Raw genomic sequence first — 25,078 nt, forward strand, 5'->3', positions numbered from 1 at the left:
ACATTAAATATAGCCAATAAAGTAATGTAAAATAAATAACACACTTGATTTCTTACACAGTTCCCCCAATATACGTTTACCTTTCCTCCAGAAAAGTATGTTCCCTGAATGTTTTTACCCATGCTTTTTGCTGCCTGAAGGAAGATCAGACTCCAACTTTCTCTTCCAAATTTAGCCCACGACTTCCTATCCTCAACCCTCTTCTACACCTCCAGGCATGTAGAACAATTTGCTACTCCTGAAACATGCCCTCCAGTCCTGTGCTTTCACATGTGTTGTTTACTCCCCTTGAAAAGTTCTCCCCTCTAATGTTACACTTTTGGTAGCTGCGTTCTGCATAGTTCTGCATATCCAAAAACACTACAGTAACACCAAAGATGATTTGTGAGGGAGATTTGTGGATTAGGGCTCAGAATTCTCACTTTTCTCCTCCCCTTACTAAATATATGTTAAAATATAAGACAGAATGTGAGGTGACTTATGGGTAAATGTGGTTTGCAGTATAGTGGAGTGAGTACATGTGCTGTCTCTACAACCAGATTGCCTAAATTTGTCCTTTTTTTCTTCTTATGACTTTAGACAAGCTATTTTTCGGCACCTCTCTTTTCTTTTAAATGACATTGGAATAATAAAGCACCTACCCAATCTCAGCATACTTTTATGTAAAATTGAGATAATACTAGAACTTTAAAAGTCGCTGGGTGGATTAATGAAATTAATACATTAACAATTAGAACATCATTCTAATTAATAGGATAATAGAAATCATTTAAGAAATGTTAACTAATACTAATCTTAGCAAATTCCAAATTGAAGTACCAATTCACCTTAAAAAATCAGTCAAACCAAAAAGTTAAAAACCCAAACCAAAAATTCCTGCTTTTCCAAATGTTTAAAATGCCTAAATTGAGAGTGTTTCAGTGGTTCCCTTTACACTTGATTAAATGATTTACTTGCCTTCTCCTTATCCCTCTTTAGGCACTTAAATAGTTCCCGTAGCTCTCTGCTGTGTGTACTGAGGATCAAAAAATGTGCCAGAAACTTAAAATATGTATAAAACCTCTTTGGGTCAGAGTTGTGATTAAGTAGATCAAAGTCTGGATGAATACAGTTGCTCTTTCAGTCTATTTTGGTTTGAGCATTTGCACATTTATTTACTCAGCATTTATCCTATGGTATATACATATACATATCTGACTCTCCCCACCATTCTGCCTATCCACTGCAATATTTTGGGAATTAATGACACTACGTAGCTAAAATACTGAGTGATAAAAAAAAAAGAGATGATAAAAAGTATCAAGTGTTAATAAATGGAATTTCCCTGTAGAATACAAGCTGGTAAAGCTTGGTATTAGTTGGGCATCCACCCAACCTTCTGTACAAGGCAATTTTTTATAGACTAATTTTCCACCTTTAGGATGCTATAAGTGTCAATGAAATCAATAGCTAATTGAAATATCCCAGAATCGAATTTCTGACCTTCCAAATGCCCTCCCTTTCTCCTTCCTCTAATGTCTTCACTGTAGTACTTTCGGCAACATTAAGAATCACCTGATTACCTTTACTGCTATAAACTCTAAAACAAACCACCTCAGCCATAACGGCCAAAATATAATTATCCCTCAGTAAGTCAGTATCATATTTTATTCTGCTTCTCAAAATCTAGTAGCTAGCATTTTATTCTTTGGAATATATTCACAACTGCTTTTAAAAAGTGGTTATCTGAAAATAAATGCTGCCACTTTATGTAATAGTGTCATGTTCAAAGTGATCTTGTTCCAGGTCAATGACCACTTCCATTCATTATTGCATATTCCTGTTGGAATAGAGTTAAATACAAGTCATACTCTGGATTCTTCTACTAAAATATCAAACCTCAGCATCAGACACATAATTATTGCCTTTCTTGACCATTTAGGATGAGAAAAGTTGACAAAGACATCTCTAATTATAATGTTAAAAAGATTTAAAGAATAAGTCTTTCCTTTAATAGTAGTATTTAGAATTTGTATAATTAATTTTTTGAGGAGCTTTAGAATAGAAACACAGCATAACTGAAAGACAAAACACAGGTCTCTTTCTGACCTTGATTTGACCTCTCCCCTTAGTTGTACTGTTTAACCTTCTAGGTTAATACTCAGTTCCCCATTTGGAAAATGGGAATAAGAATACAGATTCCATGTGTAAGAAGAGGAAAAAGCATGATAGAGTGGAAATACTTTGATGAAATGATTCCATAAAAATGTTTATCATGGGAACTTCTAATTAATTTGGAAATCTGTTAAATAACCACAAAATAAGTCATTTTAGAAATTAAGACACATTATTATTGATTCTAAATTATTTTCCTTTGCTTTGGCAATAAGAATAAAATCTTTCTCAGTTAAGAGAAATAGGCAAAAGAAAGTAATTTGAAATTAATAACATGATAAAATATAAAAGTCGAGAACTGAAATACATCATATGAAGAGTAGTTTTAATTTTTTTCTTTTTGAAATAAAATGAATCACATTTTTTTAACATGTCTAATAAATTTGGATTTTTAAATATCTGGCTTTATTGTTAACTATATATACTATATGTATTGGTATGTCACTTGTAATGGATGTTCAATACATCAGCATTTAATTTATTGTTAGGTGTGAAATGGTTTTAAAGGATAATTGTTACCTTCACATTAAACCCACAAAAGAATATGAGTATAGTAAATTTTTTTTGACTGAAATAAACATTCTTTTACTTAATTTGAATCTTAGATTTAGAGATGACCTAGTGTGGTTCTTTCATCAAATGCATCAGTCACCTGTGCAGTATTCTGTTGTGGATCTACCATGTTAACAAACAGTAAGTGCAAAGCACAAGGCCCTTGCTAGAGACATGAACTCAATAGAGCTGTGAACTCCATAGAAGGAAGTCCTGGAAGCACACGGGTGGGTTGTTAGAGACCTGGGTTTTCCTTTTGGTGATGTAATGGATAAAGCTCGGTTTCTCTGTTTGCATATGTGTTTAAACACTATCTAGTATCCTATAGTAAATCACCTACTAGTTCTCTGAATAAATTGAAAACATTAAAAATACCCAGGAATGAATGAAAGAAGAAAAATCCAACAGTTGAAAGTTCACATAAATTGTGTGTTTTTGTTACTACCTGGGATATTTGCCTAACCCAAAGAATGTCACAGGGCTCAGATTTAATTTAATTGCAGGGGTTTCGTTTTCCTTTAAATATTTACAGTGAACATATCTTTTCTTGATAATTTTGATTATCAAAGGAATAACTTGTACTCTTTTACATGTTATCACAGACATTTTGCAAACTTTTCTTATTAATCCTTACACTAAACTCTTATTGAAAGGGGTTGTAGAAGGAAAGTAGCCAAATCACCTTCAAAGTAGTCTCTCGATGACATCAGTGTTTTGATTGCTTCCCAAGATGTCATATTTGGTGTCCAGCATCACTCCCCTTAATTTAAATGTGTGTTTAAATTTAAATTTGATTATTCCTCAAGGATGCTTGGACATATTTGAGACAATTGGAGGCTGCCAGTTTTCCCTCAGTGGGGTTCTCATCATAACCAACAGAGCAGGAAGACAGCAGGCAGTTCTTCTGAGGACAAAAGATTTCCCTTTGAAACATGACTGTGTATTTAATTATGTTAGAACATTAAGAGGAAGCCCACATCATTTTTTTTTTTTAGTTAATATGAAGTGCCAGGCCTTGAGCTTAGTGCCTTACACGTGTTATACCATAATAGTGTTTACAGTGCTCATTTTAATACTTGAAGTAGTTCCCCATTTCAGAGGGAATAAATTGAACCTTCCAGAGGTTAAGACATTTGCCCCAGTGTTCAGAGCTTGGTGCTCAACTTCAGAGTCTGGGTGGTCGATTCTCCTACAGACCTCTGTGGGGTTTTATGTGGGGAAACATCAAGGATATATAGGCAGCCTGCTGTCAGGATGGAGACTCAGGAGCTGGTCAGAGCCAACAAAAGTATGTCCTGATTCAGTTGACACAAAAATCACTTTGACACAATCAGAATTGGAAGACAGGAGCCCAAAGTTATCTATTCTTATTTGACATACAAATCCAAAACAGTATGAGTGAACATCAGAGCCTGGGAAATTTGCTACAACACCCTAGACCACATTTGTAGTAATCACGTCTCCTATCCGTGTTCTGAAAAATGATGTAGGGACCAGCAGGAAGCATAGGACTTGGCCCACAGTTGGCACTCTGTAAACACTTGTGGAAAGAATGAGGAAAGAGTATGTTTCTGTCTTCTTGATTTTGCAAACCAAAAGTGAGCATTTCTTTGAACCCCTTTTGGTATGGTGGTTAGCCCAGTCCTGAAAAGCATAGTTACTTTTTTGGTAATTTGGGGGAGGGGGAACATAAAGCACCTGATTGCACTTGATGAACTGAAATAATCAGATGCCTCTTGAATTCATTATATTGCTATTTTACATTCAGAGAGGCCCTGAATGACAAGACGAATTGATAGACAAAAGTGTGGAGTGTTGGTGTCAGACAGGACCTCTGACTCTCACATTGTAAGCCATCTCTGACTTCATAATATCATGCCTTATAAAGACCCTCCAAAACTGTGCTCAAGAAAGAGCAGGGTTATTTACAGGTGTTCACCTGGGATAAGAAAATAACATATTCTGCTAGTCAGATGGAGTGAATGACTGGATAGTAACTGTAGGATATTTTGTTTTACATGATGAAAAGACAGTATTTCCCCAACATGAATAATTCAGCAATATTGTATTCCATGTGATAAACAGAGTTGGATTGTTTTCAAGCTGGAAAAAAATGTAGTGACAACTTAGCAGGCCTTATTTTACAGATGAGAAAACTGAGTCTCAGCCAAGGTGACATGCTAATCACTTAGGTAGGAGTGAGATTGCTAGTCGAGTCTAATAGTAGGAGACACAAGACTTGAATCCACTGTCCCCAGTCAATTTACTAACCGTGCTCTATTCTCTCTTTCTCTACCTCTTTAAGTTTTATCGTGAGTGTGTGCAATGTCTATGTGGAGTTCCAAGAGGAAAAATAAAGTACCCTTGAACTTAAGAAATTAAATATTACCAATATCGATGAAGCCCCTTCCTCCCTCCACCTCATCCCCGTGGGCAACCACTTTCCTGAATTCAAGGTAATCATTATCTTGTTTTTCTTCACGGCAGATTACTTCTTTTGATTTATAATATTTCTTTTATTATGAGAGCCAAATGCACAAATGTTTCCTGAAGCACAATGGATATTTTATAGCTCTAATATAAGTCCAGAATTTTAAAGCCATAAAAATAGCCAATTAGGCTTCCACATCAATCTCGAACTTGCACCCCATTAGTCACCGACTCACTCTCTTTGGCTCAAGATGACACCATCGCTTCTAACCACCAAGACATCGCTTTTTGGCATTTCCACATCTTTTGATAATGTAAATTTATAAGGATAATGAGATCCTTTGGAGGATTCTGTTTCTCTAAACTCATTGCACTATTTTATATCCTACTCATTTTAATGTATTATTGTTTCAAAACCAGCAAACAACAACAAAGCCAGGCCTCTTTTCTTTCCAAGCATTAACACTGCAAACGTTGTCAGTTTTAATTTCTATTCCCTGATCAAGACAATATCTGGCTGATACCATGGCAACATGTAGCCTTGAGCATCGAATAGGTATTACTCACACACAATCTTGCTCACAAACTCTTTTTATAAGTGTTAGGAGAGGTGTGATCTTCTCCTAGAACTCACTAAATTAAAAAAGGCTGAAGAAAATCTAATTTGTGTTTCCAGAGGTGCATTTCTGGGGTCTGATAATATCAAATTACTGTTTCATATTTTTTCCTGTATCCACAGGTGCAAGTGCAGCACATAGATATTCCAGAAGCATCAAGTAAGTGGAGAATTAGGCAGCACCAGTGCATTCAGGCACAATTAACTCATGGAGTTCTGGTGTTTTTTTGTTTTTTGTTTTTTTTTTTGTTTTGTTTTGTTTTTTGATGTGTGATATTCAGGTTGTTGAGTTTTCCCCTTTCCTTCCTCTTTCCACCTTCTTTCCTTCCTCCTTTCCTTGAGAGAAGAAGTAATGATGTATTCCTAACTAATTCCCTGAATTTCTTTGATAGTGCAGTCTTGGTATAAGGTTGATACCTTGGTTATAAATGGTCTGCTATTTGCTGTCTGTACGGACACACCAGAGTTAAGAATTCCCCATAAGATAGAAGAGGATGCTTCTTGAGTACCTGCCATATACTAGGTATGATACAGGACATTTTTTGTCCTTCATGTTGTCTCAGCAAATTCTTCCTGAAATGCCTGCCCTAAGATGTAGGGCTTGCTTCCCCCAATCCTCTGATGCAAAAAATAGATGTAGAGGGGTAAAGAAATTCACCACAGGTCAAAGTTATTAAGAGGTGGAGCCAAGATTTACAACAAGGTCTCTTTGACTCTGAACTTTCAGAATTCTCACTTGACTCCTCTCCTTACTAAATATATGTTAAAATATAAGACAGAATGAGAGGTGACTTATGGGTAAATGTGGTTTGCAGTATAGTGAAGTGAGTACACGTGCTGTCTCTACAACCAGATTGCCTAAATTTATCCTTTTTTTCTTCTTATGACCTTAGACAAGCTATTTTTTGGCACCTCTGTTTTCTTTTAAATGACATTGGAGTAATAAAGCACCTACCCAATCTCAGCATACTTTTATGTAAAATTGGGATAATATTAGAACTTTAAAAGTTGCTGGGTGGATTAATGAAATTAATACATTAACAATTAGAACATCATTCTAATTAACAGGACAATAGGAATCATTTAAAAATATTAACTAATACTAATCTTAGCAAATTCCAAATTAAAGTACCAATTCACCTTAAAAAAATCAGTCATACCAAAAAGTTAAAAACCCAAACCAAAAATTCCTGCTTTTCCAAATGTTTAAAATGCCTAAATTGAGAGTGTTTCAGTGGTTCTCTTTACACTTGATTAAATGATTTACTCGCCTTCTCCTTGTCCCTCTTTAGGCACTAGTTCCTGTAGCTCTCTGCTGTGTGTACTGAGGATCAAAAAATGTGCTAAAACCTCTTCATTGCATATATCTATCACAATTCCATTGACTCTATTCCATATGCTATACTCCATATCCCGTGACTATATATATACATATATATATGACACCCTACAAAATCTTTACAACATTGTTGATTATATTCCACAAACTATCTTTCATATCCCCCTTTCTTCCATATAGGCATATAGTCTAGATGTTAGAGGCAATCTGGGGTCAGAGAATAGCATTAATCCAATAAATGAATCATCATAAGTGATTATATTTCTTTCCATTTCCTCATCTCTTACCCTTCTCTCTCTCTCTCTCTCTCTCTCTCTCTCTCTCTCTCTCTCTCTCTCACACACACACACACACACACACACACACGCACACACACAAGCATACCTGAGGTTTTAGGCACAGATTACTTCTCAAACTATAACAAAATATTTGAAAGTCATAATGCCTAATGACAATGATGCAGACTGCCTCTTCAAGGAGCATAGTGGAGAGAAAGTACCATATATGTGAGGACAGTTTCTGGACTCTCCTTTCTCTTCTATCCATCTATTTGTCTATTATTCTTATTCTACTACCAGACTGTCTTAATTACTATAGCTTTTTAGTAAATCTTCAAATCAGATAGTGTAAGTTCTCCAAATTTGCTCTTATTCAGAATTGCCTTGCCTATTCAAAGCATTTGAATTTCCATGCAAATTTCAGAATCATCTTCTCAATTACCGAAAAATAACCAGCTAGGATTTTTACTGGGATTGCCCTGAATCCATAAATTAATTTAGGGAGAACTGACATATTTAGTTCTTAATATTTAGTGTTCCAATCCAAAACCATGTATAGATCTTCACTTGTTTTGACTTTCTTTAAATTCTCTCAGTAATGTTTTATTAGTTTTACGTGTACAAAAAATGCAATTAGATATCCCACCCCTCACAAAGTGATAATCCCCCTCCTCCAATCTATTGTCCCTCATCCAGCTATGTATTTATGTTTTATGCTTTCTTAAGCTATTAATTATACTTCACAATAAAATTTATTTAAAAAGCAAAAAAAAAAGAAGACTATATGGCAGAAAAAGAAATAAAAAGTGTATAGATTGGGAAAGAAAAAATAAAACTATTTTTGTTCACAGATGACATGATTATCTGTGTAGAAAATCTAAAAGAATTGACAAAAAAAATCTAAACTAATCAGTGATAATCGAAAGGCTGTAGGATACAAGGTTAATATTCAAGTCAATTGCTTTCCTATATACCAGCGATAAAAAAATGGAATTTGAAACTAAAAACACAGTACCATTTACATTAGTAACCCCCCAAAATAAAATACTTAGGTATAAATCTAATAAAATATGTGCAAAATCTACATGAGGAAAACTATAAAACTATAATGAAAGAAATCAAAGAACTCAATAAATGGAAAGATAGTCCTTGTTCCTGGGTGGGAAGACTCGATATTGTAAAGATGTCATTTCTTCCCAACTTCATCTATAGATTCAATGCAATCCAATCAAAATCCAAGCAAGTAATTTTTTGAACATTGACAAATTGATTCTAAAGTTTATTTGGATAAGCAAAATACTCAGAGAGCCAATATAATATTAAAGGAGGAGAACAACGATGGAGAACTGACACTACCAACTTCAAAACTTATAAAGCTACAGCAATCAAGACAGTGTGGTACTGACAAAATAAATAAATAAATAAATTGACAAATAGATCAGTGGAACAGAATAAGAGAGCCCAGAAATAGACCCACACAAATATAATCAACTGATTTTTGACAAAGGAGCAAAATCAATGCAAAGGAGCAAAAATAGTCTATTCAACAAATGGTGCTAGAACAACTAGACATCCATGTGCAAAAATAAATAAATAAATAAATAAATCTAGATACAGACCTTATACCTGTCACAAAAAATAAGGAAAATGGATTACAGAACTAAATGTAAAATGCAAAACTATATAACTCCTAGAAGATAACACAGGAGGAAATTTAGATGACCTTGAGTTTGGTGATGACTTTTTAGATGCAACACAAAGGCAAGATCCATTAAAAAAAAAATTGGGTAAGATGGACTTTTTTAAATTAAAAATTTCTTCTCTGTGAGAAACACTGTTAAGAGAACAAAATGACAAGCCACAGACTGGGATAAAATATTTGCAAAAGATGTGTCTGATAAAGGAATATTAGCTAAAATATACAAATAAATCTTAAAACTTAACAACAGGAAAATAAGCAATTCAGCTAAGAAATGGGCCATACACCTGCATAGACACCTCACTGAAGAAGATATATCATTGGCTAATAAGCATACGAAAAGATGCTCTACACCATATGTCACCAGGCAAATGCAGATTAAAACAATGAGTTGTTTTAAACCACACAACTATCAGAATGACTAAAATCCAAAATATTGGCAACATCAAATGCTGTGAGGAACTCTCATTCATTGCTGGTGAAAACGCAAAATAGTACAGCCACTTTGGAAGACAATTCGGTGGTTTATTACAAAACTAAACATACTCTTACCATACAATCCAGCAATTGCATCCCTTGGTATTTACACAAAGGAACTGAAAACTTATGTTCACGCAAAAATCTGCACACAGATGTTTATAGCAGCTGTATTTGTAATTACCTAAACTTCAAAGCAACAAAAAGTCCTTTAGTACGTGAATAGATAAATAAACTGTGGTAAATCCATACACCGAAATATTATTCAGTTCTAAAAACAGAAAAGCTATTGTGTTTTGAAAAGACATGGAAGAAACTAACTGAAAGAAGGCAGTCTGAAAAGGCTACAATGTATGATTCCAACTATATGACATTCTGGAAAAGGCAAAACTACGGAGACAGTAAAAAAGATTAGTGGTTGCCAGAGTTTGGGGAGAGGGAGGGATAAACAGGGGTAGGACAGAGAATTTTTAGGGCAGTGAAACTACTCTGTATGATACTCTGTGTGATAATGGTGGCTGGATGGCAATATAAATTAGCCCAAACCCATAGAATGTACAACACCAAGAGTGAACCCTAATGTACACTATGGATCTTGGGTGATGATAACGATGTGTCAATTTTGGTTTGTCAGTTGTAACAAATGTACTCTCTGGTGGGGAATATTGGTAAAAGGGGAGGCTGTGCATGTGTGTGGGCAGGGAGTATATAGGAAATCTTTATACTTTCCACTCAATTGTGCTGTTCATCTAATTGCTCTATAAAATAAAGTCTGTTTTTAAAAATGAAGAAAATGTGGCCACTAATTTTAGGAATTGTATACTTCCCTAAGACTGTAGAAAATCTCAACACTTATGATATGAATGCTAATGAGCTTATGGGAAAAACATTAATTTTGATGTCTGACAGAGAGAAGATGATATGCTTAAAAACTTTAATGAAAATACAAAACTTTTTTCTCATAAATGTACATTCTTTCAAAAGAAATCAAGGCTTGGGGCCGCCCGGTGGCTCAGGTGGTTAGAGCTCCATGCTCCTAGCTCCGAAGGCTGCCGGTTCAATTCCCTCATGGGCCAGTGGGCTCTCAAATACAAGGTTGCCGGTTCAACTCCTCGAGTCCCACAAGGGATGGTGGGCTGCGCCCCTTGCAACTAGCAACGGCAACTGGACCTGGAGCTAAGCTGTGCCTTCCACAACTAAGACTGAAAGGACAACAACTTGAAGCTGAATGGCACCCTCCACAATTAAGATTGAAAGGACAACTTGACTTGGGAAAAAAAAGTCCTGGAAGTACACACTGTTCCCCAACAAAGACCTGCTAAAAAAAAAAAAAAAAAATACCAAAGCTAGAAGTACTTTGTGCTAAAAATATAGGTCAGTGGACAGAGCAAAGTCTAAGTGGCATTTGCTAAAAGATTTCTGAGGTTTCAAAACCCTCTAGGATAACTTTGAGATGAAGAGACAAGAAGCACAACAAATAGCGTAGGCAATGGCTCTGGAGGGCTTGAATAACCTAAGGCCAGACAGAGAACTCTCAGTGGGAAGCAAATTAATATTTAACTTCAAGGTTAAGTAAAATGAGTTCATATTGGTCTATATCTATTTAAAAGAAAAATAAAATGTGAATTACAAAACCTCATTTCTTAGCAAATTTAGAAACATGCTGAGGGCGCTCTCACCCTTCTCCATTTAAAACAGGAAGGAAGGAAACAAAAAGATGACACAGGTGGACCACTGAGCATCCTCCTGCCAGACAGGAGGTTTAGGTTCTTTACTTTGCTTATTTTATTTGACTCTAACACAACACTGCAATTTAAATTCTTTTCCAGTAAGTGAAGTGAATGCTAAGTGCCATTAAGTCACACAGTTAAGACTATAAGGTGAGTGAAAACATAGATTATTCATGGTGAATTTCTCCACTTTGAGGTTCTTTACAGATGGGATGAAACCTGGAACATCGGACCCTGTCCCAGCTCCACCTGTTGTTGTGGTGTCACCTTTGTTAACTCACACTTACCTTTGTTAACTACTAGGGTAGTGGAGCAGGAATTGGATTAGAGAAAGCTCCGTTTCTCAAGTCCATCCTTTAATGGTTCCTTCATCACAGTCTACTTTATGTTTCTCTCCTGCAGTTTGTGCTCTTAGCCACTTCACTCATTTTATTCTTCCGTTTATGGTCTAGAAAATTTACCCTTCCTACCACTACTTTTTTCTCCTCTAATTTACATTTTTTTCCTTTTTCCCCAAGCTTTGCACTGGTATGTTCTGGTGTGTGTCATAGTGATGTCATAATTGTCAGTCTAACAAACTATATTAACTGATCTTTCATGGGCATTTCTTTGAAACACTGCCTTGGCTACCTTATCACTGTGTTTTTTTTGATCTTCCCACTTCTCTCCTGTTTCTTTCTGTTTTACTGGCTCTTCCATCCTAGACTCTTTTTTTCTCCCCTTCTTCCGCTTCGCCCCACCCCTACTCCGGTTCAAGCTGTTGTTTCTCAGTCTAGTTGTGCAGGACACAGCTCCCTGGCTCATGCTGGTATTATGAGCCTTGCACTCCGTCCCACGCTGAGGCAATCAGTCGCTGGTCTTGGGTTGGCTGTTCACAGCAGCCCACGGCAGCCCAAGGCAGCACACAGCAGCTCACGCTGGCTGTTGGCCACTCATGGCAACACACAGTAGCCCACAGCAGCCCACAGCAGCACACAGCAGCCCACGTTGCCTGCCGACCACTCATGGGAACGCACAGCAGCTCACGCTGTCTGCTGGCCACTCATGGCAGCACACAGTAGCCCATGGCAGCATACAGCAGCCTGCGGCAGCACTCAGCAGTTCTCGCCAACCTCCGGCTGCTCACGGCAGCCCAGCTCCAGGGAGAGCTGTTGTTCACAATCTTAGCTGTAGAGGGCGCAACTCACTGGCCCATGTGGGAATCGAACTGGTGAACTCGGCGTTAGGAGCTGGGCACTCCAACCACCTGAGCCACCGGGCTGGCCCTACCCTAGACTCTTAAAAGTAGTGCCCCAATGATTCTGTCCCTGGCCTTTTTTTCCTCCTTTTTTTGAGCTCGCCCTAGGTGATAACTTCTATTTTTAGTGTTTACACTTTCAACTTAACTCAAGCTAAAATGTTTAAGAAGCCTTTCCCATCCCTCTCCAAATAGAGTGGGTCACTTCCTTCTTTGGGTGTCCACTAACCTTTGCATCTACTCCTATGAACATTTTGCACTTACTCATTCATACGTTGCTTACCATTACTAGGTTGGAAGCCCTCCAAGGGTAAATCATCTTCCCTTCATTTTTCTAGTATCCAAATCAGTGCGTGCCATGGATATGTGCTCAATAAATGTTTATTCAGTAAATAATGTAATAATAAATGAAGATTTCCTTTAGGTCCTAGTTAAGACATTGTAGCCTATTGTTGGGAGATGTGTTGCGGGACATTAAGAACAGAGTGATTTTGAGGATCCTCAAGCTTCAGGATCGAGTTCATGCTATTCCTCTCCTGTTTCTTGGAGATGGCACTTACAAACACATGTGCCTCATGCGCTGACTTCCTCCTCAGTGCTCTGCAGATCTGTGTCCCAAGCATTTCTTCATTTAAATCCATTTCATTCATTCTACAAGGTCCACGATTTTCTCTTTCACAAAATTTCCTAGCATTACTGAATTTGAAATAAATATCTCCTTCTGTGTTCATAAAACATTTCAAAAATAAAATTTATTTTAAATGGTTCCTGTAGCTACTTCACTTTTTGATGTTGATTTTTCAAATCTGTGATTTTTAAAATCTGTGCATTTATTTATTGTCATTTAGTCTATATCAATAATACTATAATTATTAATTATAATAGTCTATATTAATAATACTTTTTATTTACATCAGAAGAGCTGTGTTTTAGATTTTTTAAAATTTGAACTTTAACTCAGTGTTATTAGCTAACAAAAATCTGGAAGTACCTGCCTTCATAGAATCCTACACACTGAAAACTCCTAGATTTCAATTCTACAATAGAGACCTTCATGCCCTATGGAATTAACTGCCCACGTGTTTGAACGGATAATAATATTGTGGATGTTTAAAAAGTTTTGGAGTCTCCTTAGTCACACAGTCTCTCACAGTTTTTCTACGGGTTGAATGGAAAGCTGTGGAAATTTAGGATCACAATGGAAGTGCTGACAAAACTTTAGACAGGCAGCGCTCAGCAGGCCCTGTCCTTCAGCAATCAGTGGCTCATTGTGAGCTTTGAGGAGTGAATCTCCATGTGGTTTTATTCTAAGGAACGTTTACAAACCAATTGAATCAGTTCTTTCTTCCCCCCTCCTGCTTACATCTGGCGTTGGCAGTTTGCAGGGCTCTAGATCTGTTGCATACATATACGCTTCTATGCATGAGCAAAACAGTAAAAAAAAAGAGTCTTTCTTGAATTATTCAACAGGAAATGATGATCCCAGTTCTTTATTCCTGCTGAGTCATCAAGAAAACATTAGATTACATGTGTAAGGAATGCTTTAGAACTCAATCTAACTCCAATCTGCCAAATAAATGCAAAATAGATTTCTAGAAAGAAATGTACGCTTTAGAATGACAAAAGTTTGTCTATAGAGAACAGGTTTCATAGTTTCATAGTGAAAACTATTTAAGTGGTTGTGGGAACTTTTTAAATCCACCTACCCGTCAGAATTGGATCAGGAAATCCTGATCACATAACTGTCGGTGGCTTCCTAGAAAAAAGTTGTTCGGGAAAATATCACAGTAAGCCATTTAAAATTTTTTATTAAATTGACCTCACTTTATCTCTGCTCAGTAAGCATTTTGATTATTCAAGGTAGCTATTTTTAATATTTAGAAACAATAATCGCAATATGTCGATATTCCATCAAAGTAAATACCTGCTCTGGATCTGGGCTAAAGGTCAGGTAAATGGAAAATAAATGTGGGCTTCCGTTTCCTTGAAGGTGAGAAGTGCTGAAAAACTACTGAAATCTGCGGAGATTGGAGGTTGGCAAACAAAGAAGCCATGAGAAAGGCAAAGGAACAGTGAGTGTTTGAGGACACTCTTTACTGTAGACAGCCCTGTATTTATGTTTGCTTCTCTGCTCTGAACAGGGTTGTAGCAACCACCCTGCACCTTTTCACCAGCTCTCTTCTCTCCACAGCCGTGTACGTGCAGTTAATCAGACTATCTGTTCACTCACACCCACAACCCAGTTTATCACCCTATGCTTGAACATGCATATGGGCTCACTCACATCTCACCGGGAAGGAGAGAGCGGGACAGAGGAAGAATACTGAGTGGAAAAATACCAAGATTTGTGCTTGATTATTCAAGATAATTAAGCCTAACCTAAAAATAGTCAGGCCCTTATTTCATATTATGTTCAAAATGATTCAAATTCAAAACTATTCACAGCTGTGCTGAGGGCTGATCTATACAGAGTTGATTTCAAGCGCTTGAATCAATGATAAGCAAATGAAGCTCCTCTCTGTTCTTCAAAATATAACTTGGGGTGATACTGTGACTCAGGGGCTATTGCTGACCAGACAATGGCCTCCTCCTTCTGGTTGGTTTATGTTGCTATCTTTTCCTTATAGTACATAGTATAGTTAGGCTTCATTTATGACCCAGCCCAAAAGCTACCCTTTTCATGAAAACTTCCCTGATTCTACCAACATTCCCTGACATCCTCTCCTTTCAAAATGCATGGCATTTCTACTTCCTTTGTATCATTTTCCATAAGAGATCATTCTGTGTCACCAGCAGGCCTTAACATGGCCACCAATAGGATATAGCACATTGACTTATAATACGTTTTTTGGTCTTTCTTTTCCATTAAATTGAATTGAGAGCAGGAGATATGCCATTTGTTTTTGTATGAATCACACCTAACCTCGGGCTTTGTCACATAGCAGGCTTCTTCCTTGCATTCAACAAATATTCATTGATTGCCTACTATGTACCAAGTGTGGTGGTTCCTTGCTTCCAGGAAAGAATGTGTAATAGCCTTTGAGTGCTAGCATAGCACTAGCATCACTCTTGTTTGTGCAGACTCTACTGAATTTATCAGCACCTGGGAGGGAGGACATGCTGTCTTTCTTTCATCCCTGGTAGGGCTTTGCGCTAAATGTTAATGGATAAATTTAATATGCTTATAAAGCCAAAGAAACCACAACTGTCCCCTGTAGAGGCTGCTGTTTCGTAATTTTTGTATGGTTTAGCACTTTGCAAGTTTGCTATTGTCAGGTTTTTGTCAAGAGTTTTGAGGAACTTACATCTGCTTTCCTTACATTTTGGTTCAAATCATAAATCTCTGGTGAAACTGTACTTAAAATTTTATTTAATCAGCTGTTGCATAATAGAATAGATCTTAAAAAGTTTGTAAAGGTGGATACAATGAAGTTACAAGAGAAGAAATTAGGGCCCTTCATATTCGAATGTGTACTATTATGAGTACTTTACCAAATCTCAAGGGACTTGCCCCAATCTCAGTCCTTAGCACACTTATTGCCCTCACTGACTTTGCACAAGAAATGTGAGACATTGCAGAGTTCTTCTTAAGAAACGTACTACAAAATTGCCATTTTGACATTATTTATTAAAAGGCTTGACTTCTTACTTGTCCTTGAATCTAGCAATTTCACTTTTAGGTATTTATCTTTGAGAAATGATTAAGGTAATCTGCAAAGATTTAGTTCTTAATGCATTTGTTTTAGAATTACTTATTATAGCAAATATGATGAAATTATTTCAAAAGCAGGGACTTAATGGAAAACAAAAGGATAATCTATATGTTGATATATTATGCAGTCATTAGAAATGATGTAGAATTATGTATATTGTCACAGGTGTAAGTTCATGATGTGTTGTCAAAAAAGGAAGTCACAAAATAGTATGCATATTTTAATATAATATATATTAAAACATGAAAGAAGTTTATAAAGGTAAGCAATAAAATATAATCTCTATTTCTCAGTGGCAAGAGTATTATTATTTCTGAGTGCCAGGAAGGTAATTTTTATTTTCACCTTTGTGCATATTTGTTCTTTCTATTTTATCTTCAATAGCAGGTACAATAAAGAATAAAAAGTTAATATTTAAAAAATTCCAAATATGTAGAAGTGTTAACAGTACAATATTTTGGGGGGAGCTTTTACCATATCTGTCTGATGATAGTGAGCAGGCTTCCCGATGAGGTGGTGGGCCCTGTGGTTGAATGTGGGAGTGAAGGCATAATTGATCAGAGACTCATGTGACAAGTAGAGTGATGGGCTAGATGCCCTTTAAGGTTCCTTCCAACACAGAGTCTGTGATTCAGTCAGAACTGCCCCATAATGAACCGTTCAAGCAGGGGTTGTGTGGCCCTTTGTGGGAGAGGGTGAGCTAGATACGCCATAAGGATTCCTCTCATTTTATATTATCCACCTAGAAAATGGAAGAGCTCATTCTGGAACACACCCAGATAAATTTGGTGTTTCTAAATATGTTTTGTCGTGTTGTTTATAATGTCACATAAACTTTTAATAAAAACTGAACTTTTTTAGGACAAATTTTGCAGAGCTTCACGCACAATAGACAGTCAGTAAATGTGTTAATTAACTAATGAAAATAGCAACTGCAAAGCAAACAGATCTAAAAGGACATGGGACACATTCCCACTCACAGACTGGCACTCTCACCTGCACTTTTCCTCCCTCCTTTGAAGAAATCCAGAGGTGGAGCCAAGCACTTGCAGAGATGAGGCAATTGGCAGAGGAGGAAGGACTTAGGCCAGAAGGTAGCTGGGTTTCTTCTCTACCCTGAGCCACATAAAGGTACCTGGGCGTGGCTCCACCTGCTTTACTATGAAGCTGAGCAACTCAAACTCCCGTGATTTAGGTCTTTGAAAGTCCTCATCAGGATACGATAGATGAAGTGGTTTTCACACTTCAGTGATGTCTTAGTTACCCTAGTGAGATGGGGACTGTGTTTGCCATATGAATGAGGACAACCCTTAACTTCTTTCTGACTGTTTCAGTAATCTCATGGGATAAGAGAGAGGAAAAGACTAGTTAGAAACTTCTTTCAACCCTCTTTTACAAAGTATTCATAGTACGCTGTTGGCAAAATGGGCAACACATGGGGTTTTTACAATATGAAGAAATCAGAATAAATGTAGGTGTAGGTGTTTTTCCTATTCAGCAAACACTTCTTGCACAGCTAAATACACTTAGAGTGTGGAATGAGATTTTCCAATAATGATAAGTAAAGGCGGAGATTGGAAATGAAGAACTAAAGCCATCAGGAAAAGTGGAAATCTTTGGGTTGGTAGATTGATACCCACTCACATCTAGTGAAGGTTTGATTTCATTTGTTTTATCTAGATGGTTCCTCTGTAAGGGAGCATTTCTGCATGATGGCTCCACTGAGTGGGCATGCACACCTGTCCATTGGAGCCAGGTGACTGCTGCATGCAGCCTGGGCTGTGCTTCGCACATATTTATTGTGAAGATTGAATGGTCTGTTGTGGTCCTGCACAATACTCCCTGAACTGCTCTGTGGAGAATGCCCTTTGTTCATGTGCAGCACACACTGAGAGATGCTATGTTGCTAGGGAAAGCCTGTGTACAATTGTTTATAAATCAGTTAGTATCTTCGCTGCCAACTATGGGAGGCTGTGTCTCCGCAACCAAAACTGAGGGTTCAGAGAGTCACACTCACAAAACTAAAAGTGACTTTAGAGACCCTTTAGTCCAGCCCGCTCATTTTACAAATTTTAAGGGTCATGCAAAAGTCCAGGTGGGGTATCTTCTGTCTACAGAAGGTGGACAGTTAACTTTCTACCTCTGCTTGCACCATTTAGATAGAATCAAAGGTCCTGAATTGAGACATTGCTTGAAACTGGGACTGGCAGGCCTTAGACCACATCTTCCTGTAGATGAATCCTCTACATGGAGACTAATAGCAGTGCTGTTGTCCATCTCTGCTCACCAGGCAGTTTTTCTTCCTCTCTTTCTTTCTCCATCTCTTTCCTTCCTGCTTCTCTCTCTCTCTCTCTCTCTCTCTCTCTCTCTCTCTCTCTCTCTCTTTGCACAGACTACTGTATTAGGTGCTGTCTTGTCGACTATGTGCCATTTTAGCTATGTGTATACAATTGGATGTCCTTGAGTATTTGTTATACTCCAGTGACAGATATTCCTAAGGAAATTGCAGATCCAAAGAAGAGCAGAAGTTATGTCTAAGGTGACAGTGTGGAGTGAAAAGCACTGGATGTTTGTGTTAAAGGTTCAACTCTGCTCTGATTCCTGGTCCCTGAACAGGAGCCAAACTGTCCTTCCTGGGACAGTACAAGCTGAGAAACAATTATGCAGTACAAACAGAAACAGTTCTCAACTGAGCCTGTCAGCCTCCAGCACAATGAGGTGTCTCTGATTTAATTACTCAATAATTAAGGAGAACCGAGAAAGGATTTTCATAGCTAACAGTGTTTTCGGGCTACATCAATTTCCATAAGGAGAATACAATTTTTATGCATTAGTTTATAAATATCATATTTCTTGTTTTATTTTCTTATTGGTTTTTAAAGCGTGTCTTTCAGAGATTGGTAGATGGTTAAAGTTGGTTAAAAAAGGAATCTTTTTCCTATTCTAAAAAATAATTTTAGACATAGCCATGCATGGAAATGACTTGCAAACTTAAGATGGCTCTCTATATACTAAATAAGAATATTTTAAATATTTAATTCTGAGCTATTTGTAAACACTTCACAGGTTTCATGTCATTGATCATTTGTATTTATTGCTAAAGTTGTGTTTTTACATACAAATCCCAAGAATCTTTTGCCATAAATACATATGAAAATATATGTTGGACTAGGTTCTATCACATTTATTTTTATTTCCTTAGGTGGAAAAAGCTCTGTTTTTTGTAATTCACATCAATTTAATTTATAACCTGGTTCTTTATTCAGTGGGATCATCTGTCAGAAGAGGGTTGAACTTAGAAACTTTTTCTGAAGATAGGTATCTTTTCAAAATGCTATCTAAATGCTACCATATTTCTCTGAAAACAAGACTGGGTCTTATATTAATTTTTGATCCAAAAGACACATTAGGGCTTATTTTCAGGGGATGTCTTATTTTTTTCATGTACAACAATCTACATTTATTCATGTACAAAAATCTACATTTATTCAAATACAGTCATGTCATCTTCTTCTGGAACATCATTATAACTCTCCAAACCCTGAATTCTGGCTTGAATTTCTTGCAACTCTATTTCCTGTAGTACCATTCGCCTCAATCTCTCATGTCCAGCAATAGAGCTCTCCTTAAATGAGCATTTCTTGTCCATGTAGCCTGCTCGTAGTGCATTGGCAACACAGCTGTCAGTGATTTTATCCCATGAATTCTTCACCCAAGTCACGACCTCTTGCAGGCTAGGCTTCACAAAGTTTCCATGCTGATTTCTGTCCATTCTATTTTCAATGTACTCATTGATTTCTATGGGCAAATGGTCCTTGAATGGCTTGTTTATTGCAATATCAAGAGTCAGCAGATAGGCAGACATTCCTGCGGGAATCATTGTTTGATCTATTTTTCTCTCTGCAAGGAAGTTCTTCATGTCTTTAGTGTGGTTAGTGCTGGCTGAATCCCAGACTAGCAGACCTCTTTGGCCACCTCGCAAAACAAGTAGCAGCATTAAATTGAGCCACTTCCTTATAACTGCTTTTGTGCACCAGGCTTTTTTGGTTTCAAGAACATAAATGCCTGAAACACGTTCAACCTTATCTTTCTTGCCCTTAGTGATGATTAGAGGTGGGGCTTTCTTTCCATCCAGATGAATTGCCAAAATACAAGTAACACGTGCACTTTCGTAACCAGTAGAGGGAATGTAGATTGATGAGGTGCCCCTCTGATTAATTGTCATTTGAGATCCTTGGCTCATAAACACTGCAGTTTCATCCATAGCAATCATGGTGGAGAATTGATTTGTTGATGCCATCAACAAAGAACTTGAATGCAAGTACAGGTTTGACAACTTCAGTATCTTCCAGCTTGAACAGTGTTGCCGATCTTAGAGACAGTTCATATCGCTGAAGGAAGCCATCCAGCTAGTGTTGTGATGCTTTGAATTCTTCTGGGGATATTTCTAACTGTGGTGCCATTGCAAGGGCAAATGCTTGACTATCAGCCCTGTGCACAACCAAAGGCTTTGCTCTCCTGTCAGCAATCCATTCACAGATGATGTCTTCCAGCTCAGGAAATAATGGTTGCTGACCGGATCCACACTTGTGCTTCTTAGCATTTCCTTCGTCTACCTGTTGACTGAGGTTATAATATTCTGCTCACCATTTGGAGATCCAACTTCTTCTCTTTGCAGAAAGCCGTAAGATTCTTTCCCCAGAAGTCCTCCATGATTCCTTTCTTGTACTCCACACAATAGCTCTTTCTTTTTGCACTCATCTTGTTGGGGGTCAAAATATTATTCCCTTTAAATCTACCATTAAATCAAGTGTTAATTGAAGACTTATGAGACAGGAGTGGCAACAAAAATGATGACAGTTAAGAATGATGGTCCACAGAAAAGCGATGAAAAATTGCGGGCACCAAAATTCAGAAAACATTTCTTTATTTCACACGAGTGCATTAAGTACGCCTGTTACAACACACGACATATTGAATTATGAAGATTCATATTAGACACAACCATCTCTGTTCGTTATCAAGTGTGCATGTTTGTGCATTGTGTCTGTATTCCGATTGGTCATTCAGCAAGAAGTCTCGAGTTCATCTGTTCACATAGACATTTACCTCTCGTCCAAAGGTGCCTCCTTGGGTATTTACAAATACTTAAGTATAATTTATATTATCATTTATTTTAAATATTAATGTCAATAATATTATGTATTTATATTTAATTATATATTAATATGATTGTTTTATAATTCAATACATCCATCATGTATTGCAACGGACGTACTAAATGCATCCATCTGGCTGACGATCTTAACTGGGGCTTATTTTTGGGGTAGAGCTTATATTACGAGAATCCTGAAAAATCATGTCAGGGCTTATTTTCCGATTAAGCTGGAAAATAGGTGTTATTTTCAGGGAAATACGGTATGCTAAATCCTTTTTTTAGATAGGGTTGCCTGAGCTGGTTTTCATTTGCTGGAGGTTGTGTGGTTGTTGTTTGCAGTCAGGTTTCCACTCTGGTTTTTAACACAACTTTCTGCCTACCTTTCTTGTTAATAAATGGCAGCAATAAGATCAACCTAGTGGGATTATTCCTTATCTTGTGCTCCATGACTGGCATTCATTCTAGTGATCTTTGTATCAACTTGTCTCACCACCTTGGGAGTGATACAGAACACATTTTCCCTATGGTTTTCTGGTTTTGACAGCAAATGCCTTGGCCAAGGATGAGGTCTGCCTCCCAAAGTCCATAGCAAACCTGATATAAACATGAGCTTAGTAGGTAAGTTGAGGACACCAGGTGCCAGGGAACAGCCACGACTCTAAGGAACACAAATTTTGATTCTTGTGTTCAGGTTGAATAGTTTGATAAAGACTAAGATTTTCACCTTTTCTTTTTGTTTTGTTTTCTATAACATTTTACACAAAACTCTCAAACTGAAAAGGTGATCTCATTTTCTTCAGCCCTCTCTCACCTTTGCTCCTCTATCTCCATCATCTTTAGGATAAAAACTTATCTATGATTTTCTAAATCTTTTAGAAAATTAGAAGAGACACTCAGTAATCTTGGGCCACAGGAAGGTGGCTTGCATCCCTCCATGTCTGTGCTTGAGTTTTCCTTTTCCAAAGAGTTTTCATTGTGTAACTATACTAAGGAGTGGCCAAGTTGTTCTGGAGATGACTATTAGATTCTTTGACAGAGATTTTGTTTGATGTTGCCTTTCAATTTGTAGGCTCATTTACAGACATTTCCTAGTGCATATATCTGGCCCTATAAGTTTACTGGGCAGTCATTGATGCAAAGATGGAATAGAGTGGTCAAGGAGTTTGGAGATCATCTAGTTCAGTTTGTGACCTTTACATTTGAGAAACTGGGGCCCAGAGATTAAGTAATTTACTTGCACAAAGTCTCACAGTAGGAAAGTGAGATAATCACAGCTAAGACCTCCCTGTGCAGCTTTCACTGCTAAGCATAGTTACCCACAACTAATTTATATGCCTTGCCTTCTTCAAGCTTTTCACTTCTGTTTCTGTTCAAACACCCCACTTTCTTTTTCTTCTAATTTGCTTTCTATCATTTGAGAATCACACCCTATGCATCTCTTTGGCTCTTTTCTTAAATTTCTTGGACCAAAACTATTTTAGCATGAAGCCAGTGTTGGACCAGGAATTCATAAATACATGGGTCACTGGCTACCAAGACACCCTCCATCTTTATTTTCCTATAATATACCTCCCCCACCTCCACCCCTAATTAAAGCACTCAACCTAAGCTAATGTGTTCCTTGCTATAAAACCTTATAAGGACATTGTAGAATTCCCCAGACCAACCGATCAAGTCTCAAGTTAGAGCATGGCCCAGAACATGACAGCAATGTGTGTGTACATAGAGGAAGTCACATCACTACTCTGCTGAAAATGAAACAAAACAAGCACATTATAATACATTAACTGTTTAATAACATCTGTTTACTACCAGGATTGTCAAATTACCAGAATACTCTATTTAGAAAATTGCTACCTATCTATCATCCATCTACTCATTTTGTTCACCTATCTACCCACGGTCTGTTTAAACTTCTTTCTGCTTCTAGAAAAGATTTGAGCAGCAGGCCCTAAGGAAACATCAGGGCAGATCAATTAAAAAACAGAATAGTTTTACTGATGAGATTATCAAACAAGACAGCAAAACACAAAAATATTAACCTAATAATAATATTTGACTTATAAAACTCAGTAGTATATAAACAATATATTGTTAAATATTGAATTTTTTTCCATATGATCTTTTTAAAATATTAAGGTAATCCCTATTTTCTTCTAACCTCTCTCTCTCTCTCTTTCTTAATGTCAAAAGGAATTAGTAATTATTATATATATATATATATATATATATATATATATATATATATATATATATATATATATAATATTAGGGAGAGAGCGAGAGCTATGGCTCTATTTCAATTTTTTTAAAATTACTCTAGCATATAAACCAGAAAGCATCAGTTGACTCTATTCTCATATTGACCAAGTGCAAAATAAAAAAGATTTTTTTCCTACCCAGAGGCCACTTGAGAGGGAAAAATTATTTTTGTCTTTCTGTAAATTAGCCCTGACAAGTGATGGTAAAGAACTTCACGTGCCAATCAGCTGACATATAACAAAGAGCACCATGGCCTATGCCAACAAAGGGTATTAGGACAGTTCCTTGGATTGTAACAAAAGTAGCCAGTCTTTCCCCCAATTCAGAAACCAAATTGCAAGCCCTTACCTTGGAGGGCCTGTAAGCTATGAGTCTGTACGATAATGCAGAGCTGCAGGACCAGCTGTGGAGCACTTTCCAGAAAGGTGGCTAGCAAATGCAGCATACTCACATCTGCATACTCATACACCATTTTCCAGTAAAACCTCCATCTGTCATTCTCCCCACTCTGACGGCTTCGAATACCTAAATATATTGTGTGGAAGTATCTAGAAAAAAAACATGGAGAACAAGAAAAAGATGAGTGATAATTTATAATTCAAACACCAGGGCTGTTTTTCTTTTCTGCAAGCTACCATATGCAAGCACACACAAGAAACAATTACCCTAGAGGCTTGTAATTTAAGGCCCAAAGTTAGGTGTTTAAGAGTTCCCTTATTCTAAATGTTCACTTTGAGAAGTCATTGCAATTTTGGTCCTCATTGTAGGCATTCCATTGAATTGAAATGTGAACAGTGAGGTGAAATGCGTTGGAAACTCAGATGTAGAAGCGATTTGCTACTTTGAAAATCTACACACACACTTTCTTGTTAGTTTCTCCATGTGCTCAAAGGTATTCAGGAGATGGATTTCTCCCGGGGCATGATGCAAATCTGAAATACCAGAATGTATATGCTTGTAAACCCTCCTGATGTCTTTTAAAACAACTTATTGAAAATTTCAAACATGTGCAAAAGGAGAAAACATAGTGTATTGACCAATATACCCTTCACTGAGATTAAGTAATTATCAATACATTGCCAACATTTTTTCATTTCTATCTCACTTACTCCCTGCCACTAGATTATTTTGAAGCAAATCCCAGTTATCATATTATTCATCTGTAAATATTTTATTAAAATAATTTACTAACACAAATGCAATACTATTATTACACTTACAAATAAGGATAGCTTGTTAACATTATCAAATACTCAGTGTTCATATTTTCCTGTATCATATTTTTTTACAGTTTGTTTAAAATACAATCCAAACAAGTCCTATACATGGTGATTATTTGATATGTATCTTGTCCTTTTTATACCATGAATTCCCTCTCCATTTCGTTTTCATTTCTTGCATACTTTTCATTGTTTCGATCTTGATTTCACTTG

General features: G+C 36.9%; 1 protein-coding gene across 5 annotated transcripts in view; it reads right to left on the reverse strand.

Moving 5' to 3' along the window:
- Positions 1–25,078, reverse strand: part of XKR4 (XK related 4) — a 476,837-nt gene that overhangs the window by 148,388 nt on the left and 303,371 nt on the right. For all 5 annotated transcript variants that reach the window (XM_074319280.1, XM_074319279.1, XM_074319276.1 and 2 more), the window contains exon 2: positions 23,994–24,193. In XM_074319280.1, coding sequence (XP_074175381.1) covers positions 23,994–24,193 — 200 coding nt within the window. The remainder of the gene's footprint in view (positions 1–23,993; positions 24,194–25,078) is intronic.

This window comes from Rhinolophus sinicus, linkage group LG14 (genome assembly GCF_036562045.2).
Source record: "Rhinolophus sinicus isolate RSC01 linkage group LG14, ASM3656204v1, whole genome shotgun sequence".
In the NCBI taxonomy this organism is placed as follows: domain Eukaryota; kingdom Metazoa; phylum Chordata; class Mammalia; order Chiroptera; family Rhinolophidae; genus Rhinolophus; species Rhinolophus sinicus.